The sequence below is a fragment of the Natator depressus genome, chromosome 13, assembly GCF_965152275.1.
Source record: "Natator depressus isolate rNatDep1 chromosome 13, rNatDep2.hap1, whole genome shotgun sequence".
Lineage (NCBI taxonomy): Eukaryota > Metazoa > Chordata > Testudines > Cheloniidae > Natator > Natator depressus.
Window position 1 is genome coordinate 35,159,942 of NC_134246.1, and position 24,384 is coordinate 35,184,325.

At 45.5% G+C, this 24,384-nt stretch overlaps 2 protein-coding genes across 2 annotated transcripts; one reads left to right on the forward strand and one right to left on the reverse strand.

Moving 5' to 3' along the window:
- The first annotated feature begins 1,913 nt into the window (after positions 1 to 1,913).
- On the forward strand, positions 1,914 to 2,867 carry LOC141997514 (olfactory receptor 10A7-like). Its single transcript, XM_074969891.1, has one exon. The coding sequence runs from the start codon at positions 1,929 to 1,931 to the stop codon at positions 2,865 to 2,867; it is 939 nt and encodes a 312-aa protein (XP_074825992.1). The 5' UTR covers positions 1,914 to 1,928.
- Positions 2,868 to 23,038: 20,171 nt separating this feature from the next.
- LOC141997794 (olfactory receptor 11A1-like) lies at positions 23,039 to 24,001 on the reverse strand. Its single transcript, XM_074970220.1, has one exon. The coding sequence runs from the start codon at positions 23,999 to 24,001 to the stop codon at positions 23,039 to 23,041; it is 963 nt and encodes a 320-aa protein (XP_074826321.1).
- Between the last annotated feature and the right edge of the window lie 383 nt (positions 24,002 to 24,384).

The window sequence follows — 24,384 nt, forward strand, 5'->3', positions numbered from 1 at the left end:
ACAATTTCCATCCTACCATCAACCTCAGCCTGGACCAGTCATAGAATCATAGAATCATAGAATATCAGGGTTGGAAGGGGCCTCTGGAGGTCATCTAGTCCAACCCCCTGCTCAAAGCAGGACCGATCCCCAATTAAATCATCCCAGCCAGGGCTTTGTCAAGCCTGACCTTAAAAACTTCTAAGGAAGGAGATTCCACCACCTCCCTAGGTTACGAATTCCAGTGTTTCACCACCCTCCTAGTGAAAAAGTTTTTCCTAATATCCAACCTAAATCTCCCCCACTGCAACTTGAGACCATTACTCCTTGTCCTGTCATCCGCTACCACTGAGAATAGTCTAGATCCATCCTCTTTGGAACCACCTTTCAGGTAGTTGAAAGCAGTCCACACAAGAGATCCACTTCCTGGACACTATGGTACTAATAAGTGATGATCACATAAACACCACCCTATACTGAAAACGTACTGACTGCTATTCCTACCTACATGCCTCCAGCTTTCAACCAGATCACACCACACGATCCATTTTCTACAGCCAAGCTCTACGATACAACCGCATTTGCTCCAACCCCTCAGACAGAGACAAACACCTACAAGATCTCTATCAAGCATTCTTACAACTACAATACCCACCTGCGGAAGTGAAGAAACAGATTGACAGAGCCAGAAGAGTACCCAGAAGTCACCTACTACAGGACAGGCCCAACAAAGAAAACAACAGAACGCCACTAGCCATCAGCTTCAGCCCCCAACTAAAACCTCTCCAACGCATCATCAAGGATCTACAACCTATCCTGAAGGACAACCCATCACTCTCACAGATCTTGGGAGACAGGCCAGTCCTTGCTTACAGACAGCCCCCCATCCTGAAGCAAATACTCACCAGCAACTACACACCACACAACAGAACCACTAACCCAGGAACCTATCCTTGCAACTGTGTCCACATATCTATTCAGGGGACACCATCATAGGGCCTAATCACATCAGCCACACTATCAGAGGCTCGTTCACCTGCACATCTACCAACGTGATAGATGCCATCATGTGTCAGCAATGCCCCTCTGCCATGTACATTGGCCAAACTGGACAGTTTCTACGTAAAAGAATAAATGGACACAAATCAGACGTCAAGAATTATAACATTCAAAAACCAGTGGAGAACACTTCAATCTCTCTGGTCACTTGATTACAGACCTAAAAGTGGCAATACTTCCACAAAAAAACTTCAGAAACAGACTCCAATGAGAGACTGCTGAATTGGAATTAATTTGCAAACTGGATACAATTAACTTAGGCTTGAATAGAGACTGGGAGTGGATGGGTCATTACACAAAGTAAAACTATTTCCCCATGTTTATTCCCCACCCCCCACTGTTCCTGAGACATTCTTGTCAACTGCTGGAAATGGCCCACCTTGATTATCACTACAAAAGGTTCCCCCCCCCACTCTCCTGCTGGTAATAGCTCACCTTAAGTGATCACTCTGGTTACAGTGTGTATGGTAACACCCGTTGTTTCATGTTCTCTACGTATATAAATCTCCCCACTGTATTTTCCACTGAATGCATCCGATGAAGTGAGCTGTAGCTCACGAAAGCTTATGCTCAAATAAATTTGTTAGTCTCTAAGGTGCCACAAGTCCTCCTTTTCTTTTTGCAAATATAGACTAACATGGCTGCTACTCTGAAATGTTTCATGAAAGATTTCCATATTTTGAAATGGGGTTTCATTCCAAATGAAAACCACCACTTTTGACATTTTCTGTGGAAGGGAATGGAATCCCATTTTCATAGTTGTGTGGCTGCTAGAGCCACAGACCTTTGAAGAAAGGCATCCAATCTTGGTTGATAGAAGACCTGTAGATGGTGGATACACTATGTAATACCTGTCTCTGCTTGTCTTCCAGTTGAACACTTATGAAGCAATGATGAATTTGAATCGAACGGTGGTAACTGAGTTTCTTCTCTTGGGATTCTCTACCTCTCCAGAGAGGGAGGTTTTACTCTTTGTGGCACTGTTAGCCATTTATCTGGTCACTGTGGTGGGAAACCTCCTCATTATCCTTGTAACTTTGGTGAATCCCACCCTTCACACCTCCATGTACTTTTTCCTCTCTAATTTGTCTGCCTTAGAGGTCGGTTACACCTCGGTCACTATCCCCAGAATGCTGGTGAGCCTCATCTCAGGGGACAAACACATCTCCTTTGCTGGCTGTGCCATGCAAATGTGCTTCTTCCTTTGCTTCGGGAGCACAGAGTCTTCCTTTCTGGCCATCATGGCATATGACCGCTACGTGGCAATATGCAACCCCCTGTGTTATCCCATGATTATGAACAAGAAGGTGTGTGTTCTGCTGGCAGCCACTTCCTGGACAATCGGCATCCCGGCCCAGATAGTGCAGACCGGTTTGGTGTTCACCTTACCCTTCTGTAGCTCCAAAGAGATCAACCATTTCTTCTGTGACCCGGCCCCTCTGCTGTTGCTGGCCTGTGTTGATACCTCCATGAATGAAACCTTGACTTACATCATGGTCACTTTCTTTGGAATGGTGCCCTTTGCCCTGATCCTGTTGTCCTACATCCGGATCATTGCCACCATCCTCATGATGCCATCAGCTGAGGGTAAGAGGAAAACCTTCTCCACCTGCTCCTCCCACCTCATCGTTGTGGCTTTATTCTATGGTTCTGGCATCCTCCTTTATTTACGACCCAGGTCCAGTGAATTTCCAGACAGCGGAAAACTTCTCTCCCTGTTTTACACTGTTTTGCCTGCCATGTTGAACCCTTTTATCTACAGCCTGAGGAACAGGGATATCCAAACAGCACTGAAGAGAAATACGTGGCATAAAATGGTTCCTCGCTAGCACTGAGTGGGAAACAGATTTCCCAGCCTGTTCTTCCTCAGGATGAATCTAAGGCCTACTAAAAATTTTCACAAAGAACAAGAGCAAGACTCACCCACCCCAGAATAGCCTGATCTTTAGAGCCATGGGCAGTGGGTATAATAGGCCGGGGAGGCTAATCCTACCCTAACCCAGTCTGTGGCCCCACCCACGCTCTTCCCCAAGTCCCTGCCCTCTTCCCTAAAGCCAGCGGGGGCTCAGGTCTGGGTTTCCTGCTTCAAAACAGGGAGAGCAGGGTTTCGAACTCAGCTCACCCATGTCCCCTGAAGCACCAAGCTATAGCCTCCAGCTCTGTAGAGATTTAAATATGGAATTATTTATACAAAGTGGAACAGCTCCCACCAGCACAACTGGTAGACTGACCCCACACACCCGAGGTTAGCCTCCTAACCTCAGTCGACTCTTGGAGTGGACTCTTTTCTTTAGTTCAGATCCCATTCTAGACCAATGAAACATTCATCAAAACCAAAACTTTCCCTCCAGAATTTCCTTTTCAACAAATTGAAATTTTCCACTGGAAAAAAAAACTTTCATTGAAAAATTCCCAGTGACCTCTAGTCCTCAGAGAATGTGACTTGTCTAATAAGCACACTGCTGGGGGCACAACTGGCAGAAGTGCGTATTGGTTTTGGCCGCCTTAGTGACTGAATTGAGACTCCTTGGACATGATTTATGAGGTGGGCTGGGCTCTTCCAGTGACCTTTGCTGCTGTTGTGAGTACTCAACACTTCTGAAAATGACACTGCAGGCCTAACAAGTTGGTGGCCGCCCACAAAAGTCCTGATGGAAATGACTCTCCAAACATTGCTTCAGAAATCTGTAGCAGAACCAGGACTAGAAGAAAATTTTCCTTGGCCTGAGGCAACTAGACCATCCCTTCTCTTCCCTTAGGAAGAGCCCCGTTGGCTACACACTTTCCAGCTTCTGCAATGAACAAGGGTGGGGTGTAGAGCTGCTTGGAAAACAGAATTTCTTTCCTGTGGGTGTTGGAACAAATTTTCATCCCAAGTTGACAGCCCGGGGACAAAAAGTGAAACCTTAAAAATTGTTCACAGGCTCATGGGGCCGCTTGACTTTCTGGGCTGCTTAGGGAGATGGGAAGCTGCTTGTCTAGTGAGCTAGCTGCCGAGCGTTGGTTGCTCAAGGAGTTGAGGTGATGGCTGCCCAGGAAGTCTGCTGCTCAGGGCATTGGGGAATGTCTACCCAGCAAGTGGGCTACAGCGGAGCAGGCTGCCTGGGACCTGTGCAGCCCTGGTCGCCTGTCAGCTGGCCTTCCAATTGCTAGGCTGGCTGAATGGTGGGCAGGTTAGCTGGTCTGCTTCCTGGCCTGGTTACATTGAAAGCTGCGACAGAATCCACCTGTTCCCACGGAGCACGTCAGATCTGTTGAATCAGTAACATGGGTCTGTTGGGAAATTTTCAGCCAGCTCTAGCAAGGTCTCCTCATCCCTATCCACTACAGATCTCCATTCCAGTCACTGTCCATTCTGGGGTCCTCTGGACCAGATCGCCACATGCTGTAAATCAGTGCGGTTCCATTCATCTGGGAAATGGAGTGGCTGATACGTGGCTCCCAATTCAGTGCACCTTCCCCTGGGCCAAAGAGTAGTCTGGTGAAGGAAAGGATGCTGATGGTCATTGGTTTTATCTTCTAGGTACAGTTCTATGTGTCTGCTTCAGAACAATGTATGAAGATCAGTGTGGCCTACGACAGTGGTCCCCAAACTTTTCAGGGTCATGCCTCCCCTTACCCCTGTCTGCATCCCTCCCCCAGGAGCCAGGGCCATGGCTCCTGGCAGGGGGGAGCATGGACAGGGGTAATGGGGCTGAGGCTGGGGCTGCAGTTGGGGGCAGGTCTGGGGCCAGGGCCAGGGTTGGGGAAGTGGATGGGGACGGGGCTGGGGCTGGAAGTGGAGCCGTGTCTGGGCCATGGTGAGGGCTGGCAACCGGGGTCATGGCTCAGCGGGGGTGGGCTGGGGGGCTGTGGTTGGGGTCCAAGGCAGGGGGCAGGGCTGGAGCAGAGTTGGGGGTGGAATGGGTCTGGCTGCTGCTCCCTCCCCACCCCCTGTGGGGGCTGGCCTGGGCCCCACCACGGCCCGCGAACATTCCTCCACACATGCCCCACAGTTTGGGTACCACTGGCCTAGGAGCATGGTTGGGAGTTGATATTTTCAAAGGGTTGAGCGTAGTTTACTTTCCTAGCTTCCTCTGACAAACCCCAGCTGGAATGTTAAGGACAGTAAGTGACAAATGTTGAATGAAATTGGTTGAGCTAGTATAAATGGTGATTTTCCATGGCCTAGAACTCAGCCAAATCAAGACACACTTTTATGGCCACCTCTAAGTTCTAGACCACCTCAAATTTCAATTTCCTACTTGAATCCTTTGAAGTATTAGAGCTGTTCAAATGTCGATCCTGGGTAATTGTCAAAGACAGCAAATTTCCACCCATGTGTCACCACCCTGCTTCTTGGAAACAGCTGAAAAATGGAGCCAAGGCAGAGGCCAAATAGGAGAATTTTGGCAAATGAATAAGCAATTGCAAACAGGAGTTGGAGTGGAAAGTGTTAAAGAGCCTACTACCAGTGTTGCTATTGCCAGACCTATAATGCAGCTAAAGTCACATCATTTAAACATACATCAATAAATAAAATAATGTAAACTCAGATGACTCATTGAACTTTATGTAGTGGTGTCAGCTGTGTGGGAAGTAAAATGTTAATGAATGATTTTCCACAGGATGCATCCGATGAAGTGAGCTGTAGCTCACAAAAGCTTATGCTCAAATAAATTGGTTAGTCTCTAAGGTGCCACAAGTCCTCCTTTTCTTTTTGCGGATACAGACTAACACGGCTGCTACTCTGAAAGCTGTTAATGAATTTCTGACCCATAATGAGTATTGGGTTGTTAAGCTGGGGAAACATCAGGGATAGGGTCCCAAAGGAATCAGAGACACACTTCATCCTGTCTTCTGCCATAAATCCGAGATCCAATGGAGAAGATAGCTTCAGTTCCTTAGTGGGGTTAGCGACAGATCAGAGTGCTACTAAAGCTCCATTCACCATGGTTGTCTCCTCCCAGTTACAGGGGGCGCGCCTGTCTGAGGTCTGGATTATTCAGTTACCGTTTTTGTCGATTAATTAGGAGATGGAAAATTTCATATATTTATTCTTGCATCTGTGACCCAGACATGAGGGAGGGGTACGCTACACTTTATGTGCAATGGGCATATGGATTGCAGGTGAGTTTCATTCTGTTTTACACCTGTTCCACCTGTTGTTTTCCTTTTGAAGAGGAAAAGAAGACCTGATTTTGTGTGATTTGATGCCATATGTGCATATTAAACCCACCTCAGAGTGCATGTATTGGGATCCAGCAGCATTTTCCACTCCTTCTGCACTAGTGTAAGTGATGATAGTATGTTCACGGCAGGGGAAAAACAGACCAGAAATGCGCCGTGCGTCAGATTTTTAAAGGTATTTAGGCATCTAGTAGGATTTTCAAAACATCTAGGTACCTAAAACCCATTGAGAATCAGACACCTGGATGCATTTGAAAATCCCACTAGGCACCTAATTCCTTTTAAAAATCTGGCCCTAATTGAATAACGTCAGTGTTTGGAACCAAGAAACTTTGAAACACAAATCAGATCATCCAGCGATATGAAGGAAAATTTGCACACGAGGGAAGGATAAAGGGCCAGATCCCCAGCTGGGGTAAATCAGCCATAGCAGTCAATGATTCAGATCCCCGGAAGGTATGAATCAGCCACAGCTGCACTGGAGTCAGTGGGACCAGATCCCCAGCTGGTATAGTTAATAGGACTATTCACATCAGCTGAGGATAAAGTTCCAGTGGGTAGAGGGGGGGACTTAGACTTGAATTTAGATAAGTGAGTGCCAAACCTGAGCCACCTCAAAGCGTTTTTTTTCTTGGATTCTGAGCACCCCTGTTTCTAGGTGAAGCCAGGAGGGCTCATGACAGTTTTCCTGTGCTGTGAAATTTTTCGAGATTTCAACATTTTTTCCCGTTCCAAATCAGGATGAAAAGTCAAAATCTCATAAATGTTCACAGACTGAAAATCCCCCTGAACAGCAGTTCAGGTCCATCAAAATGTTTCGCTTTGATAATTTCAATATGTGTCATTTCAGTTTTGATTGTTTTAATTTTATATTTTAGTATAATTTGCTTAAATTTCTAAACAAAAAATCTTTTTTTATTTTTCATTTTCGCCCCAAATTATTTTGAGTTGGGCAATTCATTGAAACCAACTCTTTCCAGCAAAACATTCTGGTTTTGATGCGTTGCTATTTTCTGATGAAAAAACCTTTCATGAAAACATTCCTGGTCTGTTCCAATCTCAAGATCACTGCTGGTCAGGTGCTCAAATGAGCCCAGATCCCCTAAGTGATTTGTTTAGATTCTCCAAGGCTGAAAAACAGTTTCCAGCATTTCCTGTTGCTAAGAAGTGGCAGGAGAAGGGACCTGCTGGAGGTTAAGCTCTTTTGAAAATCTGATCACTTCATGTAGATGCCTAAGTGGGAGCTAAGAGCCACATTGTTAAAGTTATTTAGGGTATGTCTACACTACGAAATTAGGTCGAATTTATAGAAGTCAGTTTTTTAGAAATCGGTTTTATATATTCGAGTGTGTGTGTCCCCACAGAAAATGCTCTAAGTGCATTAAGTGAATTAACTCGGTGGAGCACTTCCCCACAGTACCGAGGCTAGAGTCGACTTCCGGAGTGTTGCACTGTGGGTAGCTATCCCACAGTTCCCGCAGTCTCCGCTGCCCATTGGAATTCTGGGTTGAGATCCCAATGCCTGATGGGGCTAAAACATTGTTCCGGGTGGTTCTGGGTACATATCGTCAGGCCCCCGTTCCCTCCCTCCCTCCGTGAAAGCAAGGGCAGACAATCATTTCACACCTTTTTTCCTGAGTTACCTGTCCAGACGCCATACCACGGCAAGCATGGAGCCCGCTCAGGTAACCGTCACCGTATGTCTCCTGGGTGCTGGCAGACGCGGTACTGCATTGCTACACAATAGCAGCAACCCATTGCCTTGTGGCAGCAGACGGTGCAATAGGACTGGTAGCTGTCATCGTCATGTCCGAGGTACTCCTGGCCGCGTCGGCCAGGAGCGCCTGGGCAGACATGGGCGCAGGGACTAAATTTGGAGTGACTTGATCAAGTCATTCTCTTTAGTCCTGCAGTCAGTCCTATTGAACCATTTTATGGTGAGCAGGCAGGCGATATGGATTGCGAGCAGTCATATTGTACCATCTTCTGCCAGGCAGGCAAGAGATGAGGATGGCTAGCAGTCGTATTGTACCATCTTCTGCCGAGCAGCCCTGAGATGTGGATGGCATGCAGTCCTTCTGCACCGTCTGCTGCCAGCCAAAGATGTAAAAGATAGATGGAGTGGATTAAAACAAGAAATAGACCAGATTTGTTTTGTACTCATTTGCTTCCCCCCCACCCCCATCTAGGGGACTCATTCCTCTAGGTCACACTGCAGTCACTCACAGGGAAGGTGCAGCGAGGTAAATCTAGCCATGTATCAATCAGAGGCCAGACTAACCTCCTTGTTCCAATAAGAACAATAACTTAGGTGCACCATTTCTTATTGGAACCCTCCATGAAGTCCTGCCTGAAATACTCCTTGATGTAAAGCCACCCCCTTTGTTGATTTTAGCTCCCTGAAGCCAACCCTGTAAGCCATATCGTCAGTCACCCCTCCCTCCATCAGAGCAATGGCAGACAATCGTTCCACGCCTTTTTTCTGAGAGGATGCCATACCAAGGAAAGCATGGAGGCCGCTCAGCTCACTTTGGCAATTAGGAGCACATTAAACACCACACACATTATCCAGCAGTATATGCAGCACCAGAACCTGGCAGAGCGATACCGGGCGAGTAGGCGATGTCAGCGCGGTCGCGTGAGTGATCAGGACATGGACACAGATTTCTCTGAAAGCATGGGCCCTGCCAATGCATGCATCATGGTGCTAATGGGGCAGGTTCATGCTGTGGAATGCCGATTCTGGCCTTGGGAAACAAGCACAGACTGGTGGGACTGCATAGTGTTGCAGGTCTGGGACGATTCCCAGTGGCTGCAAAACTTTCGCATGCGTAAGGGCACTTTCATGGAACTTTGTGACTTGCTTTCCCCTGCCCTGAAGTGCACGAATACCAAGATGAGAGCAGCCCTCACAGTTGAGAAGCGAGTGCTGATAGCCCTGTGGAAGCTTGCAAAGCCAGACAGCTACCGGTCAGTTGGGAATCAGTTTGGAGTGGGCAAATCTACTGTGGGGGCTGCTGTGATGCAAGTAGCCCACGCAATCAAAGATCTGCTGATATCAAGGGTAGTGACCCTGGGAAATGTGCAGGTCATAGTGGATGGCTTTGCTGCAATGGGATTCCCTAACTGTGGTGGGGCCATAGACGGAACCCATATCCCTATCTTGGCACTGGAGCACCAAGCCAGCGAGTATATAAACCGCAAGGGGTACTTTTCAATAGTGCTGCAAGCTCTGGTGGATCACAAGGGACGTTTCACCAACATCAACGTGGTATGGCCGGGAAAGGTACATGACGCTCGCATCTTCAGGAACTCTGGTCTGTTTCAAAAGCTGCAGGAAGGGATTTTATTCCCAGACCAAAAAATAACTGTTGGGCACATTGAAATGCCTATATGTATCCTTGGGGACCCAGCCTACCCCTTAATGCCATGGCTCATGAAGCCGTACACAGGCAGCCTGGACAGTACTCAGGAGCTGTTCAACTACAGGCTGAGCAAGGGCAGAATTGTGGTAGAATGTGCATTTGGACGTTTAAAGGCGCGCTGGTGCAGTTTACTGACTCGCTTAGACCTCAGCGAAACCAATATTCCCACTGTTATTACTGCTTGCTGTGTGCTCCACAATATCTGTGAGAGTAAGGGGGAGACATTTATGGCGGGGTGGGCAGTTGAGGCAAATCGCCTGGCTGCTGGTTACGCGCAGCCAGACACCAGGGCGGTTAGAAGAGCACAGGAGGGCGCGGTACGCATCAGAGAAGCTTTGAAAACCAGTTTCATGACTAGCCAGGCTACGGTGTGAAAGTTCTGTTTGTTTCTCCTTGATGAAACCCCCCGCCCCTTGGTTCACTCTACTTCGCTGTAAGCTAACCACCCTTCCCTCCTCCCTTCGATCACCGCTTGCAGAGGCAATAAAGTCATTGTTGCTTCACATTCATGCATTCTTTATTCATTCATCACACAAATAGGGGGATGACTACCAAGGTAGCCCAGGCGGGGTGGTGGAGGAGGGAAGGAAAATGCCACACAGCACTTTAAAAGTTTACAACTTTAAAATTTATTGAATGCCAGCCTTCTTTTTTTTGGGCAATCCTCTGTGGTGGAGTGGCTGGTTGGCCGGTGGCCCCCCCACCGCGTTCTTGGGCATCTGGTTGTGGAGGCTATGGAACTTGGGGAGGAGGACGGTTGGTTACACAGGGGCTGTAGTGGCAGTCTGTGCTCCAGCTGCCTTTGCTGCAGCTCAACACTGGAGCATACTGGTTTGATCCTCCAGCAGCCTCAGCATTGAATCCTGCCTCCTCTCATCACGCTGCCGCCACATTTGAGCTTCAGCCCTGTCTTCAGCCCACCACTTACTCTCTTCAGCCCGACACTTACTCTCTTCAGCCCACCACCTCTCCTCCCGGTCATTCTGTGCTTTCCTGCACTCTGACATTATTTGCCTCCACGCATTTGTCTGTGCTCTGTCAGTGTGGGAGGACAGCATGAGCTCAGAGAACATTTCATCACAAGTGCGTTTTTTTTCTTTCTAATCTTCACTAGCCTCTGGGAAGGAGAAGATCCTGTGATCCTTGAAACACATGCAGCTGGTGGAGAAAAAAAAAGGGACAGCGGTATTTAAAAAGACACATTTTATAAAATAGTGGCTACGGTCTTTCAGGGTAAACCTTGCTGTTAACATTACATACATAGCACATGTGCTTTCGTTACAAGGTCGCATTTTGCCTCCCCCCACCGCGTGGCTACCCCCTCAACCCTCCCCCCTCCCCGTGGCTAACAGCGGGGAACATTTCTGTTCAGCCGCAGGCAAACAGCCCAGCAGGAATGGGCTCCTCTGAGTGTCCCCTGAAGAAAAGCACCCTATTTCAACCAGGTGACCATGAATGATATCTCACTCTCCTGAGGATAACACAGAGAGATAAAGAACGGATGTTGTTTGAACGCCAGCAAACATACTCTGCAATGCTTTGTTGTACAATGATTCCCGAGTACGTGTTACTGGCCTGGAGTGTAAAGTGTCCTACCATGAAGGACGCAATAAGGCTGCCCTACCCAGAAACCTTTTACAAAGGCTTTGGGAGTACATCCAGGAGAGCCACGAATGCCAGGGCAAATTAATTCTTTCACATGCTTGCTTTTAAACCATGTATAGTATTTTAAAAGGTACACTCACCGGAGGTCCCTTCTCCACCTGCCGGGTCCAGGAGGCAGCCTTGGGTAGGTTCGGGGGGTACTGGCTCCAGGTCCAGGGTGAGAAACAGTTCCTGGCTGTCGGGAAAACCAGTTTCTCCGCTTGCTTGCTGTGAGCTATCTACTACCTCATCATCATCATCATCATCATCTTCGTCCCCAAAACCTGCTTCCATGTTGCCTCCATCTCCATTGAAGGAGTCAAACAACACGGCTCGGGTAGTGGTGGCTGAACCCCCTAAAATGGCATGCAGCTCATCATAGAAGCGGCATGTTTGGGGCTCTGACCCGGAGCGGCCGTTCGCCCCTCTGGTTTTCTGATAGGCTTGCCTCAGCTCCTTAAGTTTCACGCGGCACTGCTTCGGGTCCCTGTCATGGCCTCTGTCCTTTATGCCCTGGGAGATTTTGACAAAGGTTTTGGCATTTCGAAAACTGGAACGGAGTTCTGATAGCACAGATTCCTCTCCATCACCACATGCAGGGAATGGAAGCAGAAGTGGTGTGAAGCATGGGATTTAGAATCATTAGAATCATTAGAATACCAGGGTTGGAAGGGACCTCAGGAGGTCATCTAGTCCAACTCCCTGCTCAAAGCAGGACCAATCCCTAATTTTTGCCCCAAATCCCAAATGGCCCCCTCAAGGATTGAACTCACAACCCTGGGTTTAGCAGGCCAATGCTCAAACCACTGAGCTATCCCTCCCTCCCAAAGTGTCCCAAAGTGTGGACTTTGTTTGAGTTAGCCCGTATCTGTCTTACTCCACCAGCATCACCATTATTCTTTTGTTCTCCATGTGCTGCACCTTTACATGTCAAGGGATGGCTTCATTCCCTGGAAGGGAAAGTCCTCTTACCAAAGGGCCTAATTCTGCCAGTATTACAAAAATTACATCAAACCACTCATGCTGGCAGGGAGGCACTTATCCAACTAATGAAAAAGTACTTCATAACCTCCAGACTCCGACCCCTGGCTGCCCAGGTACAAGCAGACTGCTTAGTTTGTCAAAAAAATAACCCCCGACCAAAACACCCAGTACCACCAGCAGCCCTGGAACCCACTCCAGGCCCCGGACGGGTGTGGCAAATAAACTTTACTAAGTTTCCCCGGACCCAAGTGTTCAAGTATCTCCTTGTCATAATGGATAGATTCAGCGAATGGCCAGAAGCCTTTCCATGTCACAATTGCACTGCCAAGACAGTGGCTCTCAAGTTTGTTAAAAAAATTATTCCTCGCTTTAGACTTCCCCAGTGGATGGAATCTGACAATAAAACACACTTTTCACATCAAAAATCGTCCAAAGCATCTCAGACGCCTTACAGATTCCCTAAAAACTCCATATACCCTGGAGACCGCAAGCCAGTAGAATAGTAAAGCAAACCAATCAGACCCTTAAGCAACATCTCTCAAAAGTATGCCAGGAGGCCTCCCTACGGTGGCCTGATGCCCTGCCCCTAGTTCTGCTCCGCATCCGTGCTCTCCCAAAGGGTAGATTAGGGCTGAGTCCCTTTAAAATTATGTTTAAAAGGGCATGGCCTATAAATGGTACACCGGTTGTGTCAGGGGGAGAGTGGGAATTGGGGAATGGGTTTTTGTCTCAGTATATGTGTTCCCTGTCTGCTGTTCTTTTGTCTCTTCACAGGTATACTAAAAATTCCCAGCCTCTACCCTTAGATTCGCCCATCCACTCCCTGCAGCCTGGTAATTCAGTGCTCGTACGTACCTGGGAAGACGAGCCCCTCCAAAAAAAAGTGGAAGAGACCCTATACTGTCCTGCTGGTCTCCCACATGGCAGCACAGGTCGAGAGACACAAAAATGAAATTCATTATACCCGGCTGAAAGCGGTGTCAAACCCCCTCTCCCCCCCCGGCTAAAACGTAGACCGTGCCTTCAGCCCCCTCCACTAAAAATCTTAAACTAAAATTACTATTTAAATGGCAGCCCACCAAAAAAGGAAAAAAATAAATAAAAAAGTATATTTTATTCCCCCTCTTGGCCATGTGCCTAACTAGTACTGCTGTTTCAGGCATTGTACCCATAAATACCTGGCTGGCACTGGCCCAGAGTGCAGTAAACGCAACGTTGTATTGTTTGCAACATACATTTTCAGTGGGTGCAATCATAAACACTTGTTTTATTGGTGTATGTGCAACCCCAACCCTGGTTCAGCATTATTCCCTGTTAAAAATCATAAATAAAACATTTACTTATACTGATTTATATACCCTTAAATCTGCCCAGTATAAGTTAAATGCCTCCATGTTTTCTTATTACCTAGTCAATACAACCCTTGCCCCCTCTTGTATGAGGTTTGTAAATGCTACTCACATTAAAAAAAGCCTCACCAATAAAAAACTTAAATATAATAACAGTGTAAAAATCTCCTTTGCCTGCGGGCACATAAAATTGCCAGCAGGGTGGTTCCTTACATGTGGCAGACATGCGTATTCCTATGTCCCGGCCAATAGTTCTGGGGGTCCCTGCTCTCTTAGTCGCGTGGCTTCATTGATTTTTCCATACCCTCCGCAGTTATCTGCCCATCATAAAAGGGATGCTATTCCCCTTGATTCCACCTGTAGGTCAAAAGTAACCTTATTCTCAGAAAGTAAGGCAGCAGCTCTGGCCTTTTCCTTAGTTGGTATCCTTAGGCTTGTGGTGCATAATTATCATGCAGTAGAGCACCTTGCCTGCACGGTGGCAAAAGCCATTAATTTAACCTCAACTGTCCTGGCCCAACTCTCACATAAGTTAAAAAAAGTACGTCAAAGTATGCTACAAAACAAGATAGCTGTAAACTATTTGCTTCTACGCCATGGTCACCTATGCCAAAAGTTTGCAGGCATGTGTTGCTTTAATATAACAAATGCAAGGCCATCCGTAAAAGCTAATTTACAACGCCTAAAGCAGCTGGTAAAAAGCATTCATCAGCAAACTAAAAGAAATTAGCTAAGCTCTTTATTTTCTGGTTGGGGCCTTTCCCCATGGCTAAGTGGGTTGTTTAGCCTATTATTTAAGTTTTTTTTCCCTGTATCAATCATGTTATGTTTACTGTGTTGTATGTAGTCCTGTATAAAAATGCTTATTTTACAGAGTTTTAAAAATTTTAATTTTATGCATAGCCCGCTAATAAATAAATAAAAATAAAAAAACTCAAGCAATAAAAATAAATATTCTCAAAAAAAAATTGTTAAAAACCCCAGGGCATGGCCACTAGTTAAGTCGAGGAAATAAAAGGCCATAAGGGTCAAAAAGTTCTCCCTGCTAAAAGCCTAAGGGCTTCTTCTTAACCCCCCTTAATAAAATTCAGGCCTGGCTGGTTTAAATAAGCTCTTTTGCTCTTAAAACAATGTTGCAGCCGCAAATAATGCCTTATAATATAAAGTTTGCTAACGCTAAGTTAAAAATAATAAAAAATAGTTACAAGGCCAAACAAAATGTGCTAGTTATTTAAGTTACTAAAAATGCTTGTTAAAAATTACAAAAATAAACATTGTTATAACCCATATAAAAAAAAACAAAATATTTGTACAAAGTTTTAATTGGCTAATATGTAGTACAATAGCATTAAAAAATATAAAAGTGTGTATAATAACCTGCTCTGGTGTGCAGAATTTAAAATTCTATTCTCCCTGTACCTTGTTTGCAGCTGCAAATAAATTTTTCTGCTTCTCCACCCCTTTGTAATTATTAAGTAAAACACACCGGATAACAAACCCCTGCTGTTGTTTTGCCTCTCGGCATTGGGTGCCGGCAACAACAGAATTGTAGAATCACAGAAGATTAAGGTTGGAGGAGACCTCAGGAGGTCAATCGGAATGATCTGATTTACCTTTAATCCTCAGCATCCAGTGGCAACTTCTCCCTCAAGGGCACCCACTGTCCTCACTGTCTCACACACTCTCCTTCGCTCAGCAAAGACACCTTAGTTTTGCTGCTGGCCTGGGTTGCTCTTGCTTGATGCTCTTGCTTGTGCGGATTACACAGAACCTCAGCGCTTCCTGGGGTAGATTCTTACAGAGTTTGTAAGGGAATGCAGCCTCACACAGTCTTCTGCTGCTAGACGGGTCTCCTCCCAGACTGCTGATTGTGATCACTTTTAAATGGACCTCCTGGGGGAATTAACCCCATGTCGCTTGTTAAAACAGTGTGAATGTGGAGGCCAGTGCAACCTCATGGGAAACCTCCCTCTTTGTCATGCCCTGTGTGTGTCAGGAGCCCGGGTGACTGAAAAATACACATCCATAACTTTACTAGTTGTACTTACACAGTGTACAATAATTTTATTCCATACATTTTCAATATACTGATTATATGTCTGTGAATGCCAATTTCACAGATGGGGAAACTGAGGCCTGGGAAGGGGAAGTGACTTGCCCAAGGTCAGCCAGCAGATCAGTGGCGGAGACAGCAACAGAAGACAGGTCTCCTGGTCTCAAGGCATGTGGGAAATCTACTGGCCAATGCAGCATGTTAACTTTTCTTGTTAGGTGATATGAAGGGAAACAAGAGACAAACAGAGAGATATATCAGAAATGAAATGTGCAAGACACCAAGACATGAAGCTGAGAGGTGAAGTCAATGCATAAGGGGCCTGACTGTCATTTACACAAAGGCCTCTTTATGCCATAAATAGGATTTGCTCCCACTTTGGTGTCCCTTGTCCTCAGTATAAATGAGAATGTCGCCCAAGGTCATGTTCAACCACTGGTTGCATACATTTTGATAGGTGCCTTCAATATATCTTAGCTGACAGATGGCCATAGAGAGAGGCCCCTCTACAATGGGTTTCGATGTGCAAACAAGCTCTTTTTCATTCACTTATTCAGTGCATGTTTATGTGATGTATCAGATGTGCAGGCACGTTGTAGGCTCCAAAAAGGCCAATCCTTCAACAGGTCCCTAAGGCAGTGTCATTATCCCCATTTCACAGGTAGGGAAAGTGAGGCACAGAGTGACTTGCCCAAGATTCCTCATCAGGCAAGAAGCAAAGCCAGAACAGGACCCAGACCTCCTGAGTTCCCATCCAGTACTCTAACAACTAGACAACACTATCACAGCCTTTCCACATCTTTAATGTTTATGGTTGGAGGGATGGACTACTGGATAGGCCAATAGGTCTCTTTGTATCCAGCATCCTCTGTGAGGAGTTCCCCTTTTTATTCATTACCATTGAAATTGTTCTTTGGCTCAAGTGGTCAAAGATTTTGTGATTAGTAAGGGTTATCCAGGAGCCAGGACCTTGGCCTAGGTTTCAGGACACAGGGCATCAGTTCCTGGCTCTGTGCCAAGCTCCACATGTGATCCTGGGCAAGTTCCCTAGCACAAAAATTTCAAAAGTGCCTCCATCCCATTGTCAAAGGTGACTCAGAGCCAGATTTTCCAAGGTATTTAGGTGCCTAAAGATACAAATATGTCCTGGTGACATTCTCAGAGATCCTAAGTGTGACAAAGGTGCCTAACTCCCATTTAAATCAATCAGAGTTAGGCACGGTAATGCTTTTGAAAATCCCATTAGGCACCAAGCTGCAGTTTAGATGCTCGTATTCAGCAGTAACATTTTCAAACCTGCCTAAATTTTAGGAGTGTAGCTCACTTAGGCATTTTAGTAAATCCCAGCATGCCCCTATCTGCATCTTTAGATGCCTAAATACCTTGGAAAATCTGGCCTGAAGTCACTTTTAGGACATGGGACTTGCTCCTAAATTATTCAGGCCCAGATTTTTAAAGGTATTTTAGGCATCTAGTGGGATTTTCAGAAGCACCCGGGCACCTAACAACCACTGAAATCAATGAGTTTTAGGTGCATAAATGCTTTTGAAAATCCCACTCAATGCCTAAAATACCTTTAAAAATCTGACCTGAATAACTTAGGAGCAAGTCCCATTTCCTAAAATACCTAAAACACCTTAAAAATATCCCGTAGGTACTTCTGAAAATCTTAACCAAAATGAAGGGCTGCTTATGAAGAATGCTCTACAAGCAGCCCCCTTTCCTTCATCGCAAGAATGGCCCAGCTTGAATTCCTCGGCTGGGTACAGCTCTGGCAGTATTGTTCAGAAACAGAGGTGATTTCTGATGTAGCTCAGTACCAAGCTATTTAAAGCCTAGTAGGTCAAGCCTGGCACCTGGAATCCCACACTGACATCTAGGCAGGCAGGGTAGAGCCCCTCAGGTGAGTGCCCTAAGCAGTGGACTGTAGAGTGGGTCTCATGCTTTCTCTAGCCCGATGCATATTGAATTATTTATTTAATACAAAATGGACCTGCCTCAATGGATAGTCTGAGAGACACCCCCACATTAGTCAGGGCAGTCACCACAGAGATAACAGATCCTTGTTCAAATCTCTTGAGGATTTATTATATTATTAATTATTATTGTTATTATTATTTATTAGGTTGGGATTTTCAAATGATTCCAGGGGAGTTAGGTGCCTACTGCCATTAATGTTCAATGGGCTTCAGGCACCATAATCCCCCTCTTTTGAAAATCCTATCCTTGATTATTTCTTACTAAATAATGTCAAGACGAGGCAAGCCCACAGTTCCCAGTTCAGATCACCCACTGAAATCTCTGATGATGCAAGGGAGTAGCAGGCCATACAAGGGAGCTCTGACACTGTCTGATGCCCAGTGGATATGTCCAGTATAAACCTGGAGCAGCACAATGGTGAGTCAGGCCATGTTCTAAACAGCCTTTCCTGACAGTGTTAAAAGCTGGTTGTGAGGGGAAAGAGCCAGGGACTAGGACAGAAATCAAAGGCAGGTTCAAGAGACAAGGAGACCGCTAGCCTGAATCACTTCTGTGCCGGAACTCAAAGCCCTTTTTAGGGAGTTAGGAATAGACTATTCAGTGGATAGAAAGAAAAGTGGCATAAAGAACTAAGTGAGACTGACTTTATTGTCTGTCCCTCCGCAGTAGCAGTAGCAGTAGCAGATGTTGGGTAGTTGCAATTTCATTTCCTGTTGGAGGAAAACTCAGTGATGTGGAGTTTCCTGGGTGCATTCTTACTGAAGTTTATTTATGCCAGTCCTGGAACAGAGGTGGTCATAAATAGCATGAAGGCAAACCCATCTTTCAGAAATAGCAGTCCAGATACAAATGTCTGGTTTCCGGAGAACAACTCTCCCCCAAGCATTGACTCTAGTTAGAGAGATTCAGGCAGAAAGCAAACTCTTTTGTTGTTTGCAACAACTGTCCACAACAGAAACTCCATCACTAAACCAAGGACAATACACCATTTCTTCAAAGACTGTCCATTGTCCACGCACTAAGGAGAGGAACGTCTAGATGATGTGCAACAGCATCACCGATTGAGTTGTGCTAGAGCGTTGATTTTATTGTCATGGCTTGAGGAAAGATTTTATTTACTTATTATTTAAATTGAAAATTGCTATGAGCTTATCATGCTGCAATTAATCAGTAATTGAATTGTGTATTTGAAATGCCATCATCCCTGGGCTAGCTCTTACCTATTGCACCATCCATCTGATTTGTCTACATGGTTTCAGGTGTATTGCTCAACTTTGCGTTACTCATTTACTGGGGTCCCCCCTCCACAGCCCTGAATGCTCAGACTCTTAAACCCATAGCCCCAAATGCAGTGGTCAGAACCAACCCAATAACTTAATGAGAGACATAATTGGCCCAGGGCCCTGTATATCCATCCAGAAGAGGGGAGAAGAGGGAAAGTCTGTAGTTTCTAAATTCCCATAACAAATGCCATTCTGTTATTCCTAGAGGCCAAAATGAGTTGTCCTAATCCTCACTGAATGTCAATGGGACTTGTGCACCTAAGTCACTTAGGCCAGATTTTTTAAAGGTATTTAGTTGCCTAAAGAGGCAGATAGGTGAATAGGCACTTAAAATGCACTCGGTGGCTAACTCCCATTGAACTAAAAAGAAATTAGGTGCCTAGGTGCTTTTGAAATCCCATTTGGCCCCATCTGCATCCTTAAGTGTCTAAATACCTTTAAAAATCTGGCCCTTTGTCATTATTAAAAATTCCATTCTAGACACCTTCCTTATTTTCCTCTCTCTGTTCACTCAATTAAATCACTGAGATGCTTTAGAAAACCCTACCGTAAAATTCAGTGGCAGTTCAATGCCAAGCTCACTTAGGCCTCTGAAAATCCCAGCTGAGGTCACAAGACTCTGCTGTGGCCAAGGGGTGACCTTAACTGCTCCTTAAACTATTTTATTTTCTTGAACTGGCCTAAATTCTGCTGAACTCCACAGTTTCCTGACAGCTTTTTCTCCAGGTTTCCTTTGCCTTCATGAAGGGATTGAGGGGTGGAGACAAGAAAGTGGAGAACTCTTTGTTCAGGTCTCTTAGTGCAACAGCGTTTGGTAGCAAACCAGCTATTAGGTCCCAAAGAAAATTGTAACCCCAATGAGGTGAGAGGAGCAGGTGGGAAATGCCTTTTGCCTGTGGTCATGGAAGGGATTCACAGGATGGTGGTGATGACACAAGCATAGGATGCCGGGGTCAATAGAAATGGAGCAGGGTGTCTATGGAAGAGAATCTGAAGGTCACCAGACATCCAGGTGTTGCCATGGCAGAAGAGATTGATCAATGGGGTGAAGTCACAAAAGAAATGGTCAATTTCATTGGTGGCCACAGAACATTATTCGTTATAGCAGAGATGTTACTACGGTAATAGTCAGAAAGGCACTTATGCTACAGCCATTCACCAGGGCTGCATAATAGGGTGGTTTACATATTGATAAATACCAATCATAAGACATTGCTGCTAGCAGATAACATTCAACCACGAAAACAAAACTATCACTATTTGGTACCCTACCTGCCCCGAGGATGTTGAACCTAATTATATATAATTAAATCCTCACAGAAACACCCCTAGAACCCCGAACAGAGATATTCTATCTGCTACCCAAGATCCATAAACCTGGAAATCCTGGAAGCCCCATCATCTCAGGCATTGGCACCCTGACAGCAGGATTGTCTGGCTATGTAGACTCCCTCCTCAGGCCCTACGCTACCAGCACTCCCAGCTATCTTCAAGACACCACTGACTTCCTGAGGAAACTACAATCCATTGGTGATCTTCCTGAAAACACCAGCCTAGCCACTATGGATGTAGAAGCCCTCTACACCAACATTCCACACAAAGATGGACTACAAGCCATGAGGAACACTATCCCCGATAATGTCACGGCTAACCTGGTGACTTTGTCCTCACCCATAACTATTTCACATCTGGGGACAATGTATACCTTCAAATCAGCGGCACTGCTATGGGTACCCGCATGGCCCCACAGTATGCCAACATTTTTATGGCTGACTTAGAACAATGCTTCCTCAGCTCTCGTCCCCTAATGCCCCTACTCGCGCTACATTGATGACATCTTCATCATCTGGACCCATGGAAAAGAAGCCCTTGAGGAATTCCACCATGATTTCAACAATTTCCATCCCACCATCAACCTCTGCCTGGACCAGTCCACACAAGAGATCCACTTCCTGGATGCTATGGTGCTAATAAGCAATGGTCACATAAACACCACCCTATACCGGAAACCAACTGACCGTTATTCCTACCTACATGCCTCCAGCTTTCATCCAGACCACACCATTGTCTACAGCCAAGCTCTATGATACAACCGCATTTGCTCCAGCCCCTCAGACAGAGACAAACACCTACAAGATCTCTATCAAGCGTTCTTACAACTACAATACCCACCTGCTGAAGTGAAGAAACAGATTGATAGAGCCAGAAGAGTACCCAGAAGTTACCTACTACAGGACAGGCCCAACAAAGAAAATAACAGAATGCCACTAGCCATCACCTTCAGCCCCCAACTAAAACCTCTCCAATGCATCATCAGGGATCTACAACCTATCCTGAAGGATGACCCATCACTCTCACAGATCTTGGGAGACAGGCCAGTCCTTGCTTACAGACAGCCCCCCAACCTGAAGCAAATACTCACCAGCAACTACACACCACACAACAAAACCACTAACCCAGGAATCTATCCTTGCAACAAAGCCCATTGCCAACATATCTATTCAGGGGATACCATCATAGGGCCTAATCACATCAGCCACACTATCAGAGGCTCGTTCACCTGCACATCTACCAATGTGATAGATGCCATCATGTGCCAGCAATGCCCCTCTGCCATGTACATTGGCCAAACCGGACAGTCTCTACGTAAAAGAATAAATGGACACAAATCACACGTCAAGAATTATAACATTCAAAAACCAGTTGGAGAACACTTCAATCTCTTTGGTCACTCGATTACAGACCTAAAAGTGGCAATTCTTCAACAAAAAAACTTCAAAAACAGACTCCAATGAGAGACTGCTGAATTGGAATTAATTTGCAAACTGGATACAGTTAACTTAGGCTTGAATAAAGACTGGGAGTGGATGTGTCATTACACAAAGTAAAACTATTTCCCCATGTTTATTCCCCCCCCACTGTTCCTCACACATTCTTGTCAACTGCTGGAAATGGCCCATCTTGATTACAAAAGGTTCCCCCCGCCCCGGCTCTCATGCTGGTAATAGCTCACCTTACCTGATCACTCTTGTTACAGTGTGTATGGCAACACCCATTGTTTCACGTTCTCTGTGTATATAAAATCTTCCCACTGTATTTTTCACTGAATGCATCCGATGAAGTGAGCTGTAGCTCACGAAAGCTTATGCTCAAATAAATTTGTTAGTCTCTAAGGTGCCACAAGTCCTCCTTTTCTTTTTGCAAATACAAACTAACATGGCTGCTACTCTGAAACCTAATTATACTGTGGGCACTGCTGCTTAGTGGCTCCCTCTACTGTTAAGCCTTGATCCGTATATTACTTTGAATGGAAGTCTAAGGCACAAGGTACTACTCAATGGGTAGAATTTGCCAAGCCTCTAAGTGATTTAGAAGCCTAAGTTCCATTTTCAAAAGTGAATAAGGTTCTTAGAAATCTACGTTTCAGTGAAAGTCAGTGGGATTTGTGCTTTTAAGGAATTTAGGCACTTTGATAATTTTACCCAATGTGCTTCAGGAGAATAGATCCTGGCGTTTTTCAAATACAGAATTGAGTAGCATTTTCTCCACATGTACTTAGAATTTTTTACTTAACAATGACTTGTTGTTGTTATAAAGAAATGTTTCAACAAAAACATTTTTATCATTTATTGACTGATTATTGATTGATTGATTGATTGTTTGTTTGATAGGAAACTATTTAGGGTCTTCTAAACTTACTAATCTTTGCAAGAGAACCCATAATTACAAAAATACAGTCTTCCCAGATTCCAAATTAGGGAGCATTTAGGAATCCAGGACACAAAGGAGAGACCAACTAGTATAACAATCAAGACCCACCCACTGGAATCCAAAACCAGGGCTATGCAAAATGTGTTTTCCCAACTGAGAGCAGAAGAGCAGAACAGAACTGGAATCTTGAATTTTGCTGTGTGGAGTGCAGAGTATATCACAGTTATGTTTGCAGTGAGGGCAGTAGTAAATAGGAGCTCTAGTATTTAATGGGAATGCAGCCATCCCAAAACTTAGTATGTCCTCACATTCCCCACTGAAGCTCCAATGGGCATGAGCTAGAGGCAACCTAGATGCTACCTCCACTGCTAGTTCAGCCAGATGGATTTGTTCCCATAGCCATCACTCCTTCTGAATTCCTATGAGCACCATCAACTTATGAATGATCTTTCTCAGGGCCAACTTGACCTCTTTGTTCCTCAGGCTGTATATGAGGGGATTGACCAGGGGAGTCAGGACAGTATAGAAGACAGAGAACACTTTGTTGAGATCTCTAAGAGTGTCAGTGTCTGGTAAAATATAGACAATGATTATAGTTCCATAGAAAATTGTCACCACCATGAGGTGAGAGAAGCAGGTAGAAAATGCCTTTTTCTTCCTGGTGGTGGAAGGGATTCTTAAAATGGTGGTGATGATAAAACTGTAGGATGCCACGGTTAATAGAAATGGGAAAGGGACACCTATGGAGGTGAGTATGAAACTCAGCAGTGTGATCAGGTTGTTGTTATGACAGGAATGTTTAATCAATGGGTTGAGATCACAGAAGAAATGGTCGATTTCACTAGGGCCACAGAATGTTAATTGTGACATCAAATATACAGTTATGGTACTAGCCACAAACGCCCATAGCCATGACCCAGCTGCTAGAACCCAGGTTCTGCCATTCATAAGGGCTGCATAATGCAGAGGTTTACATATAGCTAAATACCGGTCACAAGACATTGCTGCTAGGAGATAACACTCTGCACAGGCAAAGAAACCAAAACAATAAAACTGCATGATGCAGCCACAGACAGAAATGTCCCCAGTCAGGAGACTGGCCAGCATCCTGGGCAGGATGGTGGAGCTGTAGCAGGTCTCCATGCAGGACAAGTTCCCGAGAAAGAAGTACATGGGGGTGTGCAGGTGCTGATCAGCCACAACTAGAGCAATGATGAGGATGTTCCCGGCCATGGTCGCAATGTAGATCATGAGAAACAGCAGGAAGAGAAGAGTCTGCAGTTGAGGGAGATCCCCGAATCCCAAGAGGATGAACTTGGTGATGACTGTTTGATTGTCCACTTCTGCTTTCTGTATGTGGGTCATCGAGGTAAATATAAAAAGACTATATAGGAGAGGCAGGACTTTCAAAGGCAGAATTGGGAAACAGTGAACTTGCACTGTGTCAAGGTTCCTTCCCCACTCTGAACTCTAGGGTACAGATGTGGGGACCTGCATGAAAACCTCCAAAGCTTACTTTTACCAGCTTAGGTTAAAACTTCCGCAAGGGACAAACTATTTTACCCTTTGCCCCTGGACTTCCACTGCCATCACCAAACTTAATCTGGGTTCCTGAAAAAACGTAGTTTGGACACGTCTTTCTCCCCAAAATCCTCCCAACCCCACTTCCTGGGGAAGGTTTGGTAAAAATCCTCACCAATTTGCATAGGTGACCACAGACCCAAACCCTTGGATCTTAGAACAATGAA

Bases quoted from the DNA above. Each gene is read 5' to 3' on its own strand.
- LOC141997514 (XM_074969891.1), top strand. From the start codon at position 1,929: ATGATGAATTTGAATCGAACGGTGGTAACTGAGTTTCTTCTCTTGGGA.
- LOC141997794 (XM_074970220.1), bottom strand. From the start codon at position 24,001: ATGACCCACATACAGAAAGCAGAAGTGGACAATCAAACAGTCATCACC.